At 41.3% G+C, this 23,061-nt stretch overlaps 1 protein-coding gene across 1 annotated transcript in view; it reads right to left on the bottom strand.

Annotated features, from left to right (window-relative positions):
- Positions 1–17,422, bottom strand: part of INPP5F (inositol polyphosphate-5-phosphatase F) — a 38,358-nt gene extending 20,936 nt beyond the window's left edge. Inside the window, exons 1-2 of the mRNA XM_030951564.1 lie at positions 17,229–17,422; positions 4,714–4,794 (exon numbers count right to left, since the gene is read on the bottom strand). Coding sequence (XP_030807424.1) covers positions 4,714–4,794; positions 17,229–17,325 — 178 coding nt within the window. The 5' untranslated portion in view covers positions 17,326–17,422. The remainder of the gene's footprint in view (positions 1–4,713; positions 4,795–17,228) is intronic.
- Positions 17,423–23,061: the final 5,639 nt, after the last annotated feature.

The raw sequence follows: 23,061 nt of genomic DNA, 5'->3' as shown, positions 1-23,061 counted from the left end.
CTGAAAAGATCTACCCTTTCTATGCTGATTTCAAGGAGGCAAACCCAGCAGCGTCTGAAAGCCAGGGCAATCCAAGCTTTCACAAGGCATCCAGGCAGGTATTCCTGCTGGACATCCTGTAATCTCATCTATTCCCACCTGCAGAAGGCTGGCCACACTATTTACTCCTAGGAGATCACCAATGTATGTCAACAAACAAAACAGACACTCTTCTAACAAAGGCAACCATCTAGAGCTCCAGTGAATTAATCAGTAGGGTTCTACTGGAGATTAGTGTAAGGTAAAGGCAGTTCTGAGCAGATAAACCACAGTAAAAAAGTGGAAAAGGAAAAATCTCTGCCTAATCTTCCCCCTACCTATATTAACAAATCCTTTTAGCTGTAAACAAGAACTTCAGAGCTTTATACAGACAAGTGAGTTGAATACCCTCTTGTCATTTTTAAAAAGGCACTGAAATGTCATCTTGGTGTACACTGGAAAACTCTTTGTATTATAGCCAGAGCCACAGAACATTGAAAGAAAACAGGAATTCCCCAGGAGATCAAAAGTAAACAGTCAGGAAGTAATTATGCAGATAAAGTATGCCCTGAAGTAAAAGGTTCAACAATAACCATAAAAGCAGCACATTATAATGGCCAGCAACACCTAAATAACTGAATCCCTAAATACAGAGAATGTGCTTCTGCAGTCAGGAGGAAGAAAGCAGTTCCACAGATCAGTGACTGCCTGCTCAATGTGTGAGGTATGGTGTGCACTGCAGAACAGGACAGCTGCATGCTACCCCAGAAAAGTGCACTTTTCAAGTCATCTCTCAGGATATAATGTTCATTTTCAGTGTTTTATGAACTAAGGCAGAGCAGATGGTGACAACTAGTTTGAAGTACTGCATCCAAAGGAAGCTATTACCTCTCATTCCTCACTAAAATGGAAATTTACTCCTCTGTTGTTCCAACACTGTCAGCACAACACTGCTGTTTTTCTCTAACGCTTCCCTAACAATCTAGCATTTACTTTCCCCTAAATGCTTGTGCAGTAACTTTTCATAAACTCTACATGAGTTTATTACAAATGCTGCTTTCTACAAGAATTTTGATTTTAGCCAAGAAATTCTACGCTACCAATTTCATACTTTTTGTTACGTGAACAACTTCAAAACTGGCTGCATGCAAAAAGAATGCTTTGGGTTGTTGCCTGTATGAAATTCAGTCGTATCTCAGTGAGATTTCAGAGCAGCCTGTAGTTTCTATCAAGATTCAGAGGCATGCAAACAAAAAAAGGCTGGGGATAAGGAAGGAAGAACTCCCTGTTTACAGAGCCTGTGGACTCTTGCCAGCAGCATTTAACTTGGGTCTTAATTAACCAGCACTGGAACACTCCAAATGAATCCAAGCACAGACACTGCACTGCACAGGGGTGTGCTTTGACCAAGAAACAAGAACCTGTGGCAGAAATGATTGTGTTAAGTGGCAGTTGCTGGAACTGGTTAAGAAATCCAGCTTTGGTTACAGTCAGATATAGTGGACAAGAAAATTAAATTCTATAAAAGAGATATTTAATGCAAGAGATGTGTTTGCCTCTATATGGGAAGATTATATAAACACAATTTTAACTGTGCATCTTACCAAGAAAATGTGCAATGATCTGTGGCAGTAACATCTCCACAATACATCCTAAAACCCTTTTCCATTTATTCCCATTGATACTCTGCATTTTCTTGTAAGTTCTTTTGGGATAGGCCAGAAAATGGTAAGCAATTCTATTCTTACATTCTGATATTCAACCAACATTTTATTGTTTGGGTTTGAGTTCTCTCCCCCCCACAAAAAAATAAAGTATCTGAATGTTTAAGAAAATTCACTTTGGGGAAGATGAAAATATTGCTTTAAATAGATCTGAATCTCAAATATAAGTATACAATTATGTTCAGAGGTACAACTGGCCCCCTCATGTCAAAAATTCTTTGAAGAATTGAAAAATAAACCATGTAATATTGGCTAGCTGGTTTCTATGAGACAGCTTCCCTGTCACAGCAGCTTTCCTACAAATTCTCCTGTATGATGCAAGCAATAAAACCAGCAAGATTAAGAGTAAATTAAAACTCATCCCTAGTTACAGCTCATTGGCAAGGGTATTCCAATGCTAAATTACAGACAGCCCATGACTGATTACAGGGACATTTCAAGGTCATCTTAGACAATTCCAGCAATGAACAAATCTTTCAAGAACACGTGAGGATCTATGTCCAAGACATTCAAGTGCATACAGGCTTTGTCACAGCTCTAGAGTGCACTGGTAGCAACTCCAATACTTTAAAAGGCATTTGAGGTTCTCAGCATTTGTGTCTGCCAAGGATTTTGAAAACCTCTTTTCAACAATAGCTGGTAACAAGACTCTGAGCAGGACAAGCCCAAATTCACCAAATGAGCTTCAAATTAATTTTTCTGATCCTGATAACCTGGGGGCAAGGGAGAAGAAATCAGAGCAGCAAGTCCTCCTGTTGCAGGTCAGGCATTTCACCCAGCTCCTGCAGCACAGTTCTCCTGCTGAGCCTGGACAGAACCATCCAGCAAAGTTAAATATTTATACAACTTCTGCTGATAAAGTTTCCAGGTGACAAAGATTGATACAAGAATAAGTAATGAAGACAGGTTTCTGTTACAGACTGCTAGATGATTCAGCCTGAGGATAACATCAAGCTACACTGGAATATGACCAAGTTCATTGAAAATAGCAGGTTTGAGGAGAGCTGTGTGAGACACCTCAGTCAGTCCTCTCCTTGTCACTGCAGCCTGATGGATGACACTCATCAGGAAATGGCAGCAAATCCCAGGAGCTCTCAAAAGAAAAGTAAGGATAAATAGCTGGAAGCTATCTTTCTTCAGATATTTAATAGTAGAAAACAAGACACCATTTATAGGAGAGTTGCATCACTAAATACCAGAATATCTACAATAAAAAGGATGAACACTTTGTGATGGTGGCTGAACAAGGCAGAGACAAAAGGAAACACTTCCACTGACCTAGGCAGCAGCTGAGTGGAATACCTGGATGAGCTTAATTGATTCAGGAGCTCTATAGGACACATGGAAAGAAGAGATATCAGGCTTATTACCTGATAATCTTAATTTACCTGACAACAGCAAGATGACACCTGTTGAAATATCACACTCTGGGGAAAGTTTCAACTCAGATTTCATAAGCAGAGGAAGCAGCTCACAATAAACACACATGCAAAGACCTTCAGTTGCCACAACACACTAAAAAACCTTCCAGAAAGCATTTGAAGTCTCCCTTTTCAAAGGCTTTCATAACTAGACTCCCTAGAGAGAAGGGGGGAAGGCTTTCGTGTACCCAAGGGCCTGGTTTTAAAACACCACACCCCACACAAACACAAAAACATGTGTCAAAACCAACCACTGAGCACTTTCCCACAGCAGAAAAAGGTCATTACTGGAGTTTAGCCATCATTCATCATGGACAGCACATGCTGACCGGCACAGACAACCTGGATGAAGAGAAGAGAAAGTGAGATGGCAGAGTCTGAACCACTTCACAGCAGCAGATCTGAAAAAGGGTGGCTGAATAAATCTGGAGAATGAGCACAGACAGAAATATCAGGCGAACTCAAAGATGAAGTGATGTGACTAGAAGGAGGACACAATCCTGGAACTTCATGGAGAGGTGGGCTCTGAACTATTACTCCCAGAAACAGGACCAGGGGTCACAGTACCTGTGGAGCCACAATAATTCCTAGGATTTATGTGCCCTACACTCATGCCAGGGTGTCCCAGTCCCTGCTCTCCATCCCATCAGTGCCACCCTGAGCAATCTGTTTCTATTCAAGGCACCACAAACATCTGATCCATTTCAGCACTTAATCCATCCTGCCCTCCTGGAACACACTTGAAACTTTACCTGTATTGATCATATTGCCAGGCACTACTTTAAATGCAGGGTGTAGGCACTCACAAAAACAATGCACACAGCAAGGGTTTATGGCCACCTTTCCTACCTCCAGAGCTCTACTGCAGAGCTATCTTCCTGGACAAAGCTGGTATATATCAAAATTAATACTTATTATGGCTACAGAAATTTGCAGCTGATAAAGCAAAAGGAGTAGGGAGTTTATTTTACAGGAAAACATTACTACTATCGGTTAGAGACAAGCTTATCATTAAAATAACAATGAATTCTACACCTGCTTGAGTTTTATAGCTCTGTCATTTAACTGCAAACAAGTTTAAGTGTTCCTCTTGCTTTCAAAAATTCTTCTACCAAGGCAGCAATTATTCTTTAGATTTTCATACAGCATTGAGAATTCAGGCCTTACACTTTTGTGAAAGCTTCATTTATTAGTTTTTGCACTGTACCACAGGAGAACTACAGGAACCTCCTTGAAAGGATTATTCCAAAAGATTTGAGAATTTTATAAATCTCACATGGAGATTCGGACAGAACTTCAAACACAAGTTTCTACTATTTGTGAATGCAGGTCTCTATTTTTACAAGACAGTGCCAAATCACAATTCATTCACCGGAGAGCAGAGTGAATTTGCATGTGCAGCTATGCAATCATTTTGACAAGTCCATTTGGGGAATACTCCTCCACAGCAAAGAACACCACACTGCTCCATTGGAGCTACACAGTATCATCTGTAATATCCCAGAGCTTCAGCAGTAAACAAATAAAAACCTCATCAGAAGAGAACATACCTGTATGAAGCTGGACTTTCCCAATGACTCCCTCCACCAGGCCCAGACAAATGGGATTCCAAGCCAAAAGAAGATCAGTGGCTGCAAAAAAAAAGAACAAAGCTCCTGTTTTTAAACAGTAAACCAAACCGGACAATTAAATTGAACAGTCACCCTCTCCACTTTCCCCACCTTAGAGGGTAGAAAACATAAAATAATTCCAGCAATAATAAGATGATGTACCTGTCCATTTTTACTTGCTACCAAGTAGCTATGAAAAAATGACTAAGTTTCCAACATAAAGCCCTACCACAGATATCTTCCACATTTTTGAGGGGGAAAAGTAGCTTTAGGCAGCAGTAATTAAATTTAATGGAGGCTTAATTCTTCTCATATCCACCAGAATTTTTAACGTAAGCAAAATTTTACATGGCTGTAGTGAAACTGAATAGAGGTCACTGAGTTACCAGCACAGCTTCAAAACTCAGCAGATGCTGACTTCCACCCCCAGCTCCCTCCCATTTGTATCCAATTCCTATGACTTTCACATCCTCTTTCTATAAACACACACACAGACACTTCCCCTTCTGTTAAAGCACCCTCCACAAGCACATGGAATATCAAAGCACACAAAGTCAAGGCTTGGGTTTCTAGTTCTCCTACTCTTAACAAATTCCAGAGAACCACATAGGAAGTAGAAGAGAAAGCAGGAAGAAAATGAGTTTCTAACTGTGGTGCAGTACCTGTTCAAGGATTTGAGACTGGGGGAAAAGGAAATTCCTAATTCAAATCTTTAAAGTGAAAACAAATACTTCAAAGCAAATATCTGTGTAGGAGAGAAAAATCTCAAAGGAGAAGTAGTTTTTCTATACCATGAAGGACAAGCTTGTTATTATTTAGCAAAACACACTTGTTCCAAGGTAAAAGAACTTGTCCACTTTTAACATCCAGACAAACTGACTATCTTAGCTACTGGTGTAAGTAGATGAATATTTGAAAGAACAAACTAACAAAAGAGTAAAAATCATCTACATTAACACCTTACCTACAATACCTTAATTTCTTCTTGTAAATCTGAGATTTGCAGGTGACAACTGACAGTATGATTTTCTTTTTACACAGTTGTTTTAGAACACTGAATCCATTTGTAATTGAGGCCTTGATATTCCAAGAACACACATTGTTTTCCCAGCTTCCAGCATAACATTCAATAGTACAAGATTCAGCTAATTTCCTCATTAAATACAACCATTTCCATGAGCTGCAGCAGAAATGGCTGCAGCCAGGGTAGATCTGGAATAAACTCATTAAATGGGATGGATCACACGTGCCTGGACACAGACAAGCAAGAACTAAAAGCCCACAGCAGCAGAATTTAAAGCAATGTTTGCAGCAGCATGCAGGGCTGCAGTGAATGTCTGTAACCACACTGGAGCAAATTCCTGCTTCTTCCTTTCTCTGGAGACTTGAGCTGCACAGAACCTCGTGTGGATCATGGCAAAATAAAATGAACTTCCTAGGGAGACTAACACAGCTGAGCAGCAGGAAATCAGGGACAGTGGGTGTGACAGGTTTGATGTGCCCTCAATCCCTGCTGGAGCACCTGAACACATCTTGTATCCTCCTGGCAGATTTGTGCTCGTACAAAACAAGTCTAGAAACAGCCTGAGCTCAGTCTCACTCTAAACAACACACAGGAGGATCTCTGTGCCCAGTGGGAAACCTGCACAGGCAGCAAGGAGGAATGCAGGCAGCTTTCCTCACTCCCAAACCTTCCACCATCTTTCCCAGTTTTGTCTAAACCCTGGGACTCTTCTACAGCTCACATTTCATCTACTTATTGCTCTCTTTGCAATTAGCCTTAAATTCATACTTCCACCTGCCAGTGGTATCAAGCAGCAAACAAAGCCAGACACAGGAGGAATTTAAAGAACCAAATCAGTGAAGGTTTGCCATGGCTACCATAAGCTTGGTAACCTAGAAGACATTCTGTGTCTTTCAAAACTCTGATTTCCTGCTGTGATGAAGTATTAGCAAGAAAACCCCTCACTTGCTATCCAGAGCCTTCCTCTAGGAGTTTACAAGAGATGAAAAAAATGAGGAAACAAGATTTTGTTTTAATTAGAGGAATAAGGAAACAAAATTTTAGACCTGCCTGAAAAAGGACCTAAGAAAATAGAACATCTTACACAGATGTTCTATTACTCCTGTGGGTTCCTCTGACAGAGGCAGCACCAAAAAATCCAAGCCTTCTACAGGAATCCTCCTACCCCAGCAGCAGAGACACAATGAGAAATGGCTATAAACTTTACATACAGACAGCTCTGGAAAAGAAGAGAATGCATTTGGAATAAAACATTCCACTTTGGAATATCTGGAATGCAAACATTCCCCTTTCAGAGTTTAAAGGCAGCAAACACAGATCCACCAGCTGGGCAGCACTGGCTCTCAGGTCAGTGTCATTATCAAGCTACCCATGGTAACAGCTGACTGCCTGAAGAAAATTTCCATGGGGAAGGCAGGGCATAGAGGAAAAAGAAAAAGACATATTTAGCAATATATAAGGGGATTACCTTGTTTTTTCAGTGTCCAAGAAAACCTAGATGCAAAGAAGCCTTGCAGGAAAAACTGCTTACAGGCTGTGAAAAAACACCAATTGTGGAATAACACTGACTTCCTTTTGGTGACAGCATCACTAAATTTGGTTTTCTTACACTATTTCTAGATAATATTTTATAGGAAAGTATGTGTGACAGCACAGAGGCAAGGCAGCTGTTTTGGTTATTTTTTTTTAACTAAACAAAGCATATCTGGTTCCAATCTGATTAGAACTTTGTTACTGGTTAGAATTCAGTTTCCTGTGTGACAGCCATATCTCAGCTCAGAGCCAACACCCAACCATGCTGAATAAATATCACTACAGAAAATACCAATATGAACTTCTAGCTCCTAATGAGTGCACTCTGGAAATAAGAGATGGATGAACCAAACAAAATAAAGGTTTAAATGTAATTTCCCCACTCATCCCCAAAGATGGGCTTTCAGGCTGCGTGCACTCCTATTCACCCTGTATAGGAAGAAGTTGCCTCCAACTTTTGTCTAACAATGAAATTTCTCAAGACTGTTTCCTTGCAGCCATTTGGTAAAACTGGCAGCAGCAATCTCCAGTCACTATCTTGTATCTTTGAAATTATAACCACTCTATATTTAAAATCATTACATAAGCAAAGATTCAGAGATCCAAAAATGTTAACTGCAAGCCTGCAGGATAGAAGTATTGAACTGTATTATAATTTACAGAATTTAAGAGGCAGCCTAAGATGGTAGACAGTGATACAGGCTACAGAAGGTATCCACATCCTTTTAAAGTAATAAAAATAACCATACAATACAAAACTGAAAATGTTCAGTTCAAACTTTTCAGACAGTATACACGAGACCTGGCCACATTTGACGGCTGAATGCTGAAAGAACTCAGGATAAGTTTGATTCTTTTTTCTTTTTTAAAGAAATGCCTATCAGTAAGAATTAACCACCACAAGGCTCTGCCAAAGGAAACTCTGAACTTTCCTTAGAGACAAAACAGACAATGTTTTGAGATATAATGCGAAATACAACTTATCAATAGTCACTCTTGTTTCCCCACATACCAGTCCTCCTTTAAACCTCACAGAGCCAGGAATAAAGACTTATCAACTTTAAACTGCAACACAGTGATGTTGAAACAGACTTCTTACAGTATTGTGCTGATGATAAAAGAGCAGTGCCAAAACAGTCACTGTCAATGAAAGCAGAAAGTCCAGAAAGAATCACTGTGAGCAGTGAGATGAGTCCCAGGGAAGATCTTCCCTGACTTGAAGAATTCTCTGCTGCCCTCAATGTGTTTAAATTTGTGAGAACTGCCAGTGTTTGACAGGTCTTAACACTGATGGATACACTTGCTCACCAAGCTTCCATCCTGAAGGACAAAATTGCTCATTCTTTCTTTCCCTCATCCTACTAAATAACTTCAAGCTCCTGAAACAAATGTTGGGGTTTTTTGCCGATTCCTGTCAGAGATAAATGACCACTGCAATGCATTTACCATTCACAGTGATTGTATCAGCATTCAGCTGCAGCACAACAGAAGTTCTGTCACAAATTCAGAACAAAACCAGCTTTGATGTGATTGACTTCCATCACCACCACCCCCTCAGAGCTCACCAGCAGCACTCAGAGCCGTGCAGCACCAGATAAAATCTCTTTAATTCTTGGTGTGTACACACACATAACCCTGATAAAGGTGATACAAAAGCAACTTGGAAGAGCATCAAAACCCAAAACTGCTTTCTGGCTCTTTCTGCAGTCTACCACCAGCTGAGTTGACCCAAGGTCAGGTACAAACTCTGATTAGAAAACAAACCACTGCTTTGGGATAAACCACTTGCTCAACACAGAATGGCTGGAGGCAAGGCTGGCAGCTTCCTCTGGAGAAGGCAGAAGAAAAGAAGTTAAATAGTTATCATTTGAATCCAGCCCATACTGCCTGGTTCAATCCATTGAGTGGCTGTAATTATTTCTTTTCCAACCCTGCTGTAGTTCAGAGGGCACACACACCTCTCATCCCCCTTGTTGTTGGCATTTGGGAGTGAACCTCAGCTAGGAAGTGTTTCCTGAGTGTGTTCAATATAAAACATACACATCATCACTGGATTTCCTTCAGGTAACACCTAAGTGAATGAGCATGGACATTCATGGGGCAATTCTCAAAAAGTCTTCCTGGAGTCTGACAGAGCACTGATTCTTCATCATTTTCACCATTCAACACAAGCCAGAGATATTCATATAGAAAAAATAAAAGCAGAATGACTCACTATGTACAGCCAAAATAAATCACGCAGCTCTGCTAATGTAAATTTTAACACCAGAAGTGTTAATTTTCAGGAAGAAGCTTCAAAATTTTAAAATACATTTCAGGGTTGTTTTTTTTTTTCTTTAAATTGTGTCTGCCTTAGATCAAAAAACAACTGCAAGACTTTATTATTAGCATTATTTGACCTTTATGACCTCCTGTGGCTTCTCAAAAGAAAGTCTGCTTCCAAGTTTCAGTTCATCTTTGAATAGTGTTCTGGAATTTTAGCCAGTATTAAGAGGTTATAAATTAACTGGGAAGACTTAAGAATATAAAGTTGAACTTCTTTCTCTTGGAGGAAATAAAGTACTACTTATGCAAATAAAACTTAGGCTAATTGAGTTTTCCTTTCAACACAGATTTCTAAAACTGTCTTTAAGCAACTTGCAGAAAGATGAAGCATTAAGACATTGAGTATTACAAGCTCTTAATTGTTATGAGGTGTTAACTTTATTTACTTGCATGTTCTCCTCCACACTTGAAACAAGTTATCCCTTCAGCTAATCACCTGCTTTATTGGGACACTTCCCTTCAATATCTCAGCCTTAAAAGATGAACACAAACAGGTCAAGTACAATTTAGTGACAGTGACAGCGACAGCAGTGGGGATGGCAGCACACAATAACAGACATTCATAGTGCTGCTGCCAAAGCAGCAAAAAGCAACTAACAAAAATGAATCCCTACTACTCATCTTGATAAAGAAATACTTCTTTGTATTCTGGTGCAGCCAGAAAATCCCTTGAGTCACCAGGCATTGCTTGGGAAACTGGAAAACATACTGAAAATGTTCAGTTGTCTGGAGAGTGTCCAGTGCTACATGGAACTGCACAAGGAACCCCTGTGCTAGAAATGCAAACAAACTGCTGCCACCAGTGTTTGCTCCAAACACAGTCTGACCCTGTGCATCAGTGGCTTCCAAACTTTTTTATCAAATGCCACACCAAGAAAAACAAAATTAGCACGTATCCCAATTATGTATGTTTATTTGTCCAGTAGAACATGTAAATAATTTTTATTGCATGTATTATAAAACATACAAAAGATAAGAGGTTTTTAATGTGTGAAATAACCATTATTTTAAAACAGTGTTTATTTTTATTAATGGTACAAAGTATTTTCTTCCCACACCCCCAGTGGACTGCCTTGAGCACCCCCCTTCAGAGACCACTGATGGCTAAATACATTCAACAAGCTTTGATGTGCACCTCAACCCTTTGAGATAACAATCAGCTCCTCACATCCCTTCCACAAACCTGTAAATACCACTCAGAAAAGCACCCAGCAGGGACTCTTAAAATGCAAATAAGTGCCAAGCCACTGGAGCTCAGAGGGTTGGTTTTTTGCTTGGTTGGTTTGGTTTTTTTTTTTTTTTTTTCTTTTTAACTTTAGAGCTTCCTTTTATTCTTCACATTGCTGAACTCTGTTAGCAAACACATTTTCTCAGAAGTAAAATAGAAATGGAAAACAATCTTTTATCCTTCCAAAAGCAACAACTCTGCACTAATTAATATTATTCCACACCAACACACATCCATTCCCATTTTTAGCTGGTAATTCAACAAAGCTCAAGTTGTTTGAGGATATACCCTTAAAGCTAAGAAAGCAGTAGGTTGTCTACATTTTTTAAAATCATATTTACTCTGCAAGAAGGAAACTATCAATCAGGCAGGAGAAAGATTTTATTCAAACCTACTTACAAACCTGACAGCTTAAACACCATGTTCACTCATTCTGAAGACTGTCTATTAAAAGTTTGCTCAGCTACAGCCATACTCAAAGAACAACACAAGAAAGCTATCCTATGCTCAAAAATTTAAAATATAAACATTTATTGAGCAGAAGGATTTCACAATTATGGAAATTAGTTTGTTTTACTAATCACTGAGCTGACTTATGCTAATGCTCCTTAAGAGCCATGGGAGAATTACAGAGTGAGCCAAGCTGAAGCAAGGTAAAGTTTTCCCTCACTGTCACCTGTTCTTCTGATGCCATAATTAAATTTCCTCTCTGATTGTCCAACTCATCAGTCTCAAAGCACAAGAAGAGTTATGGATTGGAAACAATCGTTTTTAACACTAAATATGGGAGTTATACTCAAAATTTTTGCATGTGTTTCAGGAACAAACAGGATTTCAACCCTTCATATTCCTCTCTTTATTTCTGTTTTCTTTTAATTGTTGGGGACAATTTGACTACTCAGATAACAAGCAGCAACATATTATTTAAGTGTTACTGGAAGGCATGCAAATATAGGGAAAAACTTGACCATCACCCCATGTGCAAAAGTTGCTGGTTTTCCTTAACTGAGATACAGAAAAGGAAAAAACTGAAAGATAACAATTAATGACAGACCAGCATATTTGCCATTTACATCTTGCAACCAGCTCTTGGGCAAGGTTATTTACTTTTAAATTTGGCTCAGAATTCTGTTTTCCAGTTCAAAGGATGTTCAAGGGCCTTGTTTTCAGTGTTTCAGAGACTCAGCAAACACTGCTCCAGGGCTCCATTCAAGTAAGGTTTCTGCCTTAAAAGGACAACCTCAGTGTTCAAGTGCTATTTCATTCATTTGGGTTCAGCTTTTCAGGAAAAAAGTCCTCTCTCAGTTTTTATTGGGGAAGATGTTTGGAGCAAGAAAATACAACTGATGATTAAGTATTAATATTCCTGTTTACTAAAGCCAAGCTTTAATAAAAAACAGTTTCTGCACTATTTCTAAATTCTTCCTCTAGATACACAACCAATAATTTCTCCTCTTCTTGATACTCCACTCCCATTACTTTATTTTCTATCCCATTCCAATCTGCAACAGTTGTTTTGAAAGAACACAAGCAGCATATCAAACACGTGGCTGCCTTGCACTGCAGTTCAGAGTTTAAAACTTAAAATCACAAAATTTGTCACGTTTCCTTACACATACAGATGAAATATCACCCACACCATTAAACTGTGAAACAACCTAACAAGAAGAGCAGTGTTCTCATGAAAAACCACAAGCCCTTGGTACAGATGCAGACCTTTCTTAATTGAAATCAGTTTCCTCTGTTCTAAATATTTTTAGCTGCAGTTAGTCTGCAATTTCCTACTCAATATTTAGTTAATACTAACTGATGAGATCAAAGATGAGTCACTTCTGCCAGCAAAATACCAAAGCCAAAGAAATCCACTTGAATTAGATTCATTTTAACTCTGAGAGAAGGAAAAAAAAAACAGCAACACCAGAATATCAAGATATGAAGCATTAGGAGTTTTTCCTGTATTTAAAACCTCATGTCATTTCAGCATGGACAAGTATTCCAAGAAATCTACACATCTGAGTTAGGACAAGTTTGGCATTTTCAGAACTCTTCATAGAAGGAAAAGGAGAAAAAAGAGAGGGGAACACCCTTGTCATATTCAACTCATCACCTGCTAAGACTCTACAGGAAAGTAAAGAAACACCTCACCTCAAGGTGTATTTAATTCTCACCAGGCTAGGCTTTAACACACTATCAACCCACTTAAGTCTCAGTTTTAGGTTTACTATGTTCTATAAAAAGAACTGCAGGTGGAATTACAAAGTAGATTTTATTTATAAAAGGTATAAAATAATTTCCCTGTTATAAATATATAGGAAGATTTCACCTCAGAGCCAGCAGCTACCACAGTGACTAATGTATGCAATATTTAACCAGAGGAAGGAGACAGAGCAGCCCAGCCCACTCCCCTGCTCCCCTCTGTTCTCTTTCACAGGGAGGCAAAAGCAGCACCAGGGACCCGAGTGCTGCAGATTTTTTCAGCCTACATTCTCCAGCGAATGCAGATCAGCTCTGACATCTGGTTTGTCACAGACGCCACAAGGACGTGGTGCTGACAACCAAGAGAGGGGAGGGAACAGAGGAACAGAATGAGCAAGCAAGGGTGAGAAACAGTGCAGTACCCACTGCAGCTAAAAAGGTGTCAAAAAACAGCTTGAGGTTCCTTCTGAAGTGACTTGAAATACTAAAGCTCCAGCCTCCTGTGGAATTCATTGCCCAGAATAGATAGGCAGTTTCCAAGACATACTACTGAAATTCAGGAAGGCACTTTTGTATGAAATAATTCAGCAGCATGACTTCACACTCAGGCTGTCACCCCTCAGAGCCATGTCTAGGACTGCTCTGCAGAATAAAACTTAGCAATTCACATTTTGGTGGCAGAGCCATCACTCCTTACACCATCCATTAGCTCAAGGCCTTCAGTGAGCACCCCCAGGCTTGCACAAAGGAACTGCTCTTGCTCCTCCAGTCTGGAGCTATGAAGAGCAGCTCAGGAATTCTGACAAGTCACTTCTACATGACTCCTGCAATGCCTTGGAGGAGGAAGGCAAGCACACAGCTGGAATATTAGATGGCCTTATGATTTGTGATTCAGAGATGACTTCACACTATCAGACTAAGACACCTAACCCGAAATGTGTCCCCTGCTACCCTGAAAATACTGCTTGGTAACACATCCCTCACTGAAAGTATTTAAAGTGCATTGCTTCAGTTGCTGACTCACAACCATTTCCAACAGATGGAAATGAATTCTGTAACAATAAATTCCTAAAGTGTTTGTTTGAAACAAACAAATGTTCATCTGCCTCTAGTTTACAGTTCCAGAGGTAAAACACAGCTTAACCCATCTTACTCTTTCAGGCAGAGGGAATGAAGTCTTTCAGCATGACATTCCCAAAAGCTGAGTTAAATTCCAATCTGTGTATCCCTCAAAATACTTGGTAGGTTTTTCTCCAGAGCAATGGGAATCATCACAGTTAGAAGAAACAGTTTTAGTAGAACTTATCTGACATTACTGCCTGGAGTATTATCGAGGCCAGCACAATGATAATAGAAGCTTTACACCATAACAGTCTCACTCCTTCTACTGCTGTTAAAAATGGTGAGAAGGATTCAGTGTCCAACACTTTTTAGCCTTTACACACACATATATGTACACACATGCAAATATAAACACAATTTATACAAGCATCATCAATAAAAAATATTTCTAATCTGTGCAGAACTATCAATCAAGAGCAGCCACACAGAGCATAAACAGAGTAATCCAAGAGTGAAATCCTGACCAAGACCTGATGTAAGGCATTTAAGGCATGGTTGAACAGCACATGTTTTTTCACTGCACTGAAAAATGTACACTCTCAACAGCCAAATTATTAAAAAAAAAAAAGTCTATGATGCCAAAGTGATTCATGGATTTCCTGCAGGTGACTCATTAGTGCTTTCACTTTAGAGAATAAAAAAAAAAAACCAGAAACATCTTGTAAACACAGGCTGACATCCTTCAAACGAGGGCCAACCTCAGACTTTGCTTATGGCAAATATTTGCCAACATTATTTGCCTTTTTTTTTTAATTCAAGCTGTTATCTCCATGATTCAAAGAGGTCAGAAATACAGCTCTCAATATTGGCAAATTTCTGAACATGCCTTTATAGCTGAGGGAGGAGAGTACTTTCAAGCTTAGCATCAGCTCTTTAGATTCAGACCTACTCTCTCAAGTAATGATTTGCAAGGTTTACCAGTATTATCTATTTCAACCCATGAATGTGCAAAGATTAATTCAGAGCACCCTCTGTGACAGAGAATTTTTAAAACCAAGGCCTCTGAAACCAAGCAGAGACACAGAGCTAGATCACAGCCTTTTGACAGATTATTAAACATGTCAATGAACACAAGTTATGACTTTGTTGGTTTTTTTTTAACACGGCAGTGACTCATCACACAGAAATCCATTTACTCATTTCCGGGCATGAAATTGGCCTCAATAATAAATGGTCAAATGGAATAAAATGGCAAACTTGAGGATATGAAGTTTTGTCTTAATACAAGAAAGAGCTATTGATCCAAGAAACACTTCCTGTGAGAGAACTGTTTCTTTCTTGGGCTTACTTACAACCTGCTAAGGTATTTCATTTCAGTCCACTGTCAAGGAGATGATCCACAGAGAGGGCTGGGAAAACAAAGCTGCAAACACATGGAAAGGGGAAAGCACTGCTAACAACTGAGAGTTTCAAGCAGGCCAGGGGACTTCAATATCACGTTACCTTTAGTTAATCTGCAGGTCACAGACAATAGGGAGCACATGGAAACTGCCTGAAAATGCAGAGGCAGGCACAGGACAAAATGCTGCTGGAACAGCAGGCTGACAAACTGCTGGGCACTGGCAAAGCCTCCAGGAGGTTAAAGGACACCAAGAAAAAATAAAACACAGCAATGGCTGCATGAAAGCAAGGCAATGATGCTTTTAAAAGTTGAAGTTATCAAACATTAATCTCCAGAACTATAGCTCATTAGTTGTTTTAATTACTGTGGGTCAAGGAAGAGCTTTCAGCCCATGCAGATGATTGTTACCATCACAAACCTCAACCTGAGGGGTTTTCCCCCCTGTGAAAGCACACATTTCACTGACTAGCAGTACTGTCTGCTAGCTTAACACCAATTATTTTGTAAGGTCACTTGCAAATCAAAGATTGCTGGATTAGTGAAGTTGATGGACAGGAATTAGTCATACTAACTTGACACAGATTGCAATTTTATCTAAGAGACATAAACAAACTGCACTGAGAAGACACAACTCAAGGATGAAAACAGTTCTTTGAAAAAACACAGATAACAACGATATTGGATGTTTATGTTTAAAGTTTGTCCAGCCTTTCACAGAAGCTCATAAAGTCTGCTGTACTCAGATAGCCAGCCTGGTCATACACATGTTTAGCTACCTTTTTTGGTATAACACAGATCCCAGTTTTAGAAAGCTGTAGGTAACATCTGCGCAGCCCGCCACATGTTTGGTAAAACACACAGCTATTTAGAGTTTCTTTCTCAGACAAGCAGGGTCAGCATGCTCCTCTACATCAAAGCCACATATTAGAATCACAGAGGATGACAAAAACTCATAGAATGGTTTGGCTTGGAAGGGACCTTAAAGACCACATGGCTCCAACCTCCTGCCATGGGCAGGGAACTCACATGACACAAAGCAAGGGTGGCATTTTATTTTGGAGACACCTTTACTCCTAGGTAGGACAGGATAATCACCATGGTTTCAAAATTCCCTTTTACACAACTCCAGCTCAATTTTTGTTCGCGCTGCCTTCCCTTCCGTCTTGTACTAATACACAGTGGAGCCCTGAGCAATTGTCACACAGCCTGTAATCACTGAAAAATTCAGAAGCACTTCAGAAGCCACAGAATCACAGAACGTCAAAGGGTTGGAATGGACCTTACAGATGACCCAGTCCATCCCCGGTGCATCCACCTGTCCAATTTCTGGAAGAGGCCACCACGGGACCCATCTGCCCACAGACGCAATGCCCGGGAGCATCCCTTATGTAAGGCGGACACCGGCCCCTCGCCCCAGCGACGCTGCCCGGGGATGAGCGGCTGCCTTGGGCCACCGGCACCGCTCCGGTCACACCGGGCGCGGAGCGGGGGCAGCGCTGCTTTATTAGCGGGGAAACAACCGCACGGAGAGGCGCGGCAGCCGGGACACCGGGACATCGGGACCTGCCGCGGCCCGATGGACAGCGCTACCGACCCGCCGGGGACCGGCCCCGCCCGCCCCCGGCCGGCTCCCAGCCCGCCCTTCCCCGCGCAGGCGGCGGGCGCGGCCGCGGGGGTCTCCTCACCGGCTCGCAGCTGCAGGCTGCCGTCCCTCCGGCTGCACCAGAGCGCCCGCTCCCCGCTCTGCAGGATGTAGTGGTCCTTGGCTTGGAACAGCTCCATGCTGGCGCGCCGGGAGCCGCCGGCGGAGAGGGACGGAGGGCGGCACGGGAGGAACGGGCGCTCCCGCCGCTCCCGCCGCCACCGCCGCGCGCGGCCCCGGGGCGGAAGGGGGAATGGCCGGCGCGGGGGCGCGCGCTCCCGAGCAGCCGCGCGCACGCGGGCGCTGCCCCGGAGCCGGGGCGCGAGCGGGCGGAGCGGGCGCGAGCTCGGGTTCCGCTCCCGCCGCCGCACGTGACAGCGCCCGGCCCCGCCCCGCGCGCGCTTAAAGGGGCAGAGCAAGGGGCGGGGCTAGAGGGGGCGGGGCCTGTGCTGGAGGCGGGGCCCCGGAGGCCGTTCGGTGTTTTTCCCTCAGCCGCTTCCCGTCTAATGGGCTCCTTTCGGCTCCTTTCCCTCAGCCCAGCTCCCCTCAGATCAGCTCCTTCCCCTCAGCCCGGCTCTCCTCAGATCAGCTCCCCTCAGCTCCTTCCCCTCAGCCCGGCTCCCCTTCCCGATCAGCCCCCGCTCCCCCCAGCCCCTTCCCTTTATTCCCTCTATCCTAGTATTTCATCCCGCTCCCCTCAGCCCCCTTCCCTTCATCCCCTCTCCCCTCAGTCCCGCTCCCCTCAGCCGTCAGAAGGTGATACACGGTATAACTCGTGGTGAAAGGAAATCTCAGGACCACCGCCCAGGGCTCAGCGTTATGTTAAGTATTTATCCAGAAGGCGGCAGCTGATGAAAGGGCAAATCATTCCATCTCTTCAGCAGGCAACACTGGAAAATGTACATGCAAACTTGTCACTGCTGCAGACCCTTCCCAGCCTTACTGAGGGCTTGTCCACAAGCTTCCAGAGCTTTTGTTTGATCACAGAAGCTGAAGTCCCACTCGCTGTGAAATTGAGGAAGAGATGGGCACACTGAAAGCAGCCTGTCCTGCATACAGCCAGGGCTGTGACGGAGCAGCTCTGGCATCCCAGTGAAGGGCTTCTGGCTGCTTCAATTCACAGATTAAAACATTTACCAATTATTGTTAAACCACCTACAGTAGGAGAAAAACACTACTTTCAAACCACTATTTGAAAAGATCCATTTCTCTCATACTACATTTCTCCATTGATATACATTAGTGATGCTACAAAACACTAAGTGAGTAAAGGACATTAAGAAATGAGAAATCTCATTATTAAATGTGAACATTCAAGAGCCAGGGAAGAGCTTGATTTTGGGGGGTACTGAGCAGCCAGTCTAAAACAGCATTTAAGTGCAGGCATGGCTTTAGATGTATAATTTAAATAGCTTTAATTGAACATTACATCTTTTAAGATAAGCATGCACTTCAGAACTTTTCTGCTTTGAGATTAGGAACTGAGCTTCTCAATGGGTCCAAGCATCATTTTTGCTCCCATGTCTTTAGTCTGCACTATCATTCACTAAATATTTCTCTCTTGCAATATCATCTCTATTCCGCTTGCATTTCCCAAGCAGTTCAGTGTTGCAGCACCATGCATAGGGTCCCCATTAAAATGCTTGCAGGGATTTCAAGGACAGACTTTTGTTTTGCCCTTTTTCATGCTTTGATCAGAGTTTTTTCCCCCCCTCCCCCTGTGGGTAGTTTTCAGTTTGCATTCAGCGTGTTTTCCACAGATTCACAGCTGGGTGCTGGTTTTATGAGACTTTCTGCTTTAGTTAGCATAGGGGAAAAAACCTGAAAGATTAATTTTGCATTTTTGCAATTCATTGTCACTAGCTGATGGTAAGGAAATGCGTAGGCTGACAATTAGTCATGCACTCTCAGTATTACCTGATTGCCAGCAGCTTGAATTCGAGTTTAAATGTTGGTTAACAGAAAGGGACGTGATTTAGTAACACTCCACACTTGGAAGTACAATTGGCTGGATAGATTGGACAAATACACCGCTCTTCCTGAGGTGAAGGGTACCAGATTTGGAAATGGCACTGTAGACAGCGGGAGGAACTTTATTTCTAAATGTTGGCTATTAAAAAGTCATGCAACAATTTTTTTGTTTGTTTGGCCTCAATTTTTTTGTTTGTTTGGCTCCTGGCAGCTTCCAGAGAAACATTAGGAAAATCTTGGGTCATCTTTTTTGATGCTGTAACTACAGAAGCCTTTCTTATTACTCTTCATACTCCTTGGTAGTTTTTAATCCAACAGTGCTTTGTCCTTTCTATTTTCATCCCTGTGTGTCCAAGGCAACACCTCTATATTCCTCCCTGGCATTCCCTACCCACTTCCATGTGCTTCTGTTTTCCTTTGGAGCTTGGGGAGGTTCTCTTAGTGAGGTTTCTTTCCTCTTCTGAGATATATTTTTGAGGAAGCTTTTGTGTGCTTTTTAGAGAGGATCTGCTATGCATAAACAGAGACTGAAAAGTCTGCTTTGAGAAGGAACCTCCTCCGAACAAGAGTAACACAAGAGGGTCTCCTGGCAGGCAATATAGTGCATAAAAGAGATTTGTTTGGGGCTAGAACATTTTCTGAAGTGCCTGTAAATGTACTACTGAAAAACAATTCTGTGTTGTGTTTTATAACAGAAAAATACAAAACTACTGGCACAAACATAAGCTTTTTGGCAAGAAAATTAAAACTCTCCAAACCCTGGGAAAGCAGCTCTGCATAAGAATTTTTGCCTGAATTTATTTTTAGCTTTCTTTTCACTGAAGAAGCTTTTTGTGGCAGCTGTAGTTATCTCTAAAGGAAGAGGAATTCTGGTGTTTCCTCCTTCGCCATGAAAATCTCTTACTTGCCATGGGAATATTTCCATTTCAGTGAGCACTAGGAAGAGAACAACCTTCTCCCTTCAAAGCAATGTGTATGTGGTTAATATCTGCAATACACTCTATGGCTTATGGACAGTGTATTGATTTCCCTCTGTTGCACTGGCTCTTAAGAGCAAATCAATGGGACCATTTTCAAAAATAAATGAGAATGTTTTGATTGCCTACGATTCTTTTATTCTGGAATTGCAAATTGCACTTTGCCAACTACCAAGCTGGTGCACACAAAAAGATTCCTTACTGTGTTGTTGGGCTGCCTTCCTCAGTTAAAATACAGTTTATACCATACCAAGGCTGCATTTAATTCATAATTTCTCCAAAGTAAACAGCAGGCTGTTCTTCATGGCCATTGTAATCAAATTTGCATCTCATTTAAAACAGATTCTACTTACTTTTCCTCAGTCTGAAGAAGTTAATGGTTTTATTACCCTTTGGAAGAACTTATCTCCCTTGCTTTACTTTTAATTTGGGCTGGGGTTTGTCTAAAGAGCAAAAGAGTTCACATTACAAAAAGAAAAATTCTGTCTTTAGAAAGGATAAAAAGTAAAACTTCAGGATCACTGGAATTTGTCTTTTAGAAAAAAAAGATTTTTAAAAGGTTTTTTTTTCTAACACCATTTAGCCAATTTGAATTCATTTTACAATTAGTTTTCTTGGACGTTGCTTTAATTTCCCTAGGGCTTTTTTTCTATTTTAATATTATAGAAACAAAAACCATCATCATCTTAGTAATGTTACTGATGTCTATTGAATCTAGCTTCTTCCTCAGCATGTATCAGTAGATTAGACAGTAAAACATCAAAAGCAACTATATATATATAAAATATATTTTTTATTTATATAATATATATATTCAATTGAATACATATATAAATTTAATTTTTGCATAACTAAATTTATATTTTTGCATTACTTTTACTTTTGCATGACTGTGAATACTGTGGAGGTCAAGCATCAAATGCCACCTGAAGAACACAGTAGTTGCCAAGTGCTGAAGTGTTATAGATGTCTTTTTGTCACTTTTGCCTGGGTTTGGCTGCCCTAGGAAAAGGAAATGTATTAGCTATTCAGTGCAAAAATCTGTCAGTCATATGTGATGGAAATAAATGCAGGAAAAGTGGGAGGGAGGGGGTTGAATCACATTCCTCTTGCTCCCTGGTCTCCTGGCACTCATTATTTATACAATATTTATGAATTATTATGCACTGTTTACATTCACGTCATGCCCAGGAGCTCCAGTTGTGATAAGGATCCCCACTGTGCGAGGTGCTGTGCAGAGCCAGCAATGTCTGCTCAGATTCCAGGGATTTAGAGCCATTACAAAAGGCAAGGTCAATAACAGAATGAGGTGTTTAAGGGATAAAATGATGAGGCATTTTTCATCAGCTTGGAAGGCAGTGGTCTCAGCATTCCAAGATTTAAGCATTACCGAGTTGTGATGGAAAATTGCTTTATTACTCCATTCAATTAATAAAGTTTTAACATAAATATTTATATTATATCACTCCATTCTCTATATTGAGAATAACATGCTTTCAAAATAGCACTTGTACAGCTGCAGCAAGAGCCTATGCCACAAATTAACTTGGGGTCAAATTCTCCTTTCCTCACCCTGATGTTGTTCCAGAGGGAACTTTGTAGAGTAAGGTCTGACACACTGACATTCACCAACAATACTGGATGCTGCTAAAGCCAGCTTAAATAATCCTTGCCTCCTTCCCAGCTGTGTGTTTCTATTCCTGTCCCATGCCTGCGCTGGATAGCCACAAGCATTTGTGCAGCATATTGTCAGCTGGGTTTGCAGATGCACAATAACCCATTAAATACTATTTATGAAACTGGATATCACAGTGACAGAGGTTAGAACAAACTTACCTGGCCTTACTGAGCAGAAGGAGCCTGATTTTGTGGGGTCAGGACTCAGCCAGTGCCAGTGTCCCACTGAGCAGAATCAGATCATGTCCATGGTATGGATATGTTAATGCCAGCCATGCCTACGTTAGGAGGCAGTGCCATAGAATTGAAAGGGTTTGGAGAACTTGACAGCTGCTGCTGAGGATCCAGCTTCTGAACTATGCACACCCCAGGGGCTTTATTTACGATTAGATTGAGTTTTGTCCTACAGACCCTCGGCAGCTGGAGCCTGTCAGAGGCAGTTCTAAAGTACATCTCCTGTTTTCTGTTGCAACTCTTAAGGAAACCAATTCATGTGCTCACATATAGAACAGCAGAGCCCTGGGATGACCCTCAGAGAGTGTCATCCAAAGGAGCTTTTTCAGCTCCATCACCTTTCCCAAATGTCATGAGGTGGAACAGTAAGAGTGGTCTTCTGCAAGCCTTGCTGTATCACAGACAGATTCACCAACGCAGATGAGGTGATTGCTTTTAACACTGTGAGTGAAATTACTCAGGCAGAATTTTGGAGCCATAAAAACCTCACTGGCACATATATCCACGGGTCTCCAAGAGAACTCTTATTTACAGAAGCTCAGCCTCTACATAATGCTGCATTTAAACTGCAGATACACATCAGTGTTCAAGAGGAATAGAGATGTGTGAAGTTCAGAAAGTGACACTCAACCCTCTCCTCCCAAGAGCAGAAACTCTAGCTGCCAGGCAACAATTTAGGTCAAAAAACACTTATCAGCTTTTCCTTCATCTGTGGCATGTGGATATAAAAAAGTCCTGTGTAGATCTGGCAATCCTCAAGCTCTTGATGCTCAGTTAAGTACTGTGCCGGTAATTAGAATTCTTATGACTCTCAAAGGACAAAACCAGAAGATTAAAAGAACTTTATTTTCCTGTGAGATTATATGTTCTACACTTGAGTGACTGGGAGAGATGATCATTGCTATATACAGGCTAAAAGTGTTTATTGCTGGCTTTGCTTTCCTTGTGCAATGCTATGTAGGTCATTGTCAAACCTAGGGAAAGAAGATAGACATGATAGGGAAAAAGAGGATTGAA

This window comes from Camarhynchus parvulus, chromosome 6, assembly GCF_901933205.1.
Source record: "Camarhynchus parvulus chromosome 6, STF_HiC, whole genome shotgun sequence".
Classification (NCBI taxonomy): Eukaryota; Metazoa; Chordata; class Aves; order Passeriformes; family Thraupidae; genus Camarhynchus; species Camarhynchus parvulus.
The sequence above is the reverse complement of the archived record's forward strand: the minus strand, read 5'-3'. Positions and strand labels throughout refer to the sequence as shown.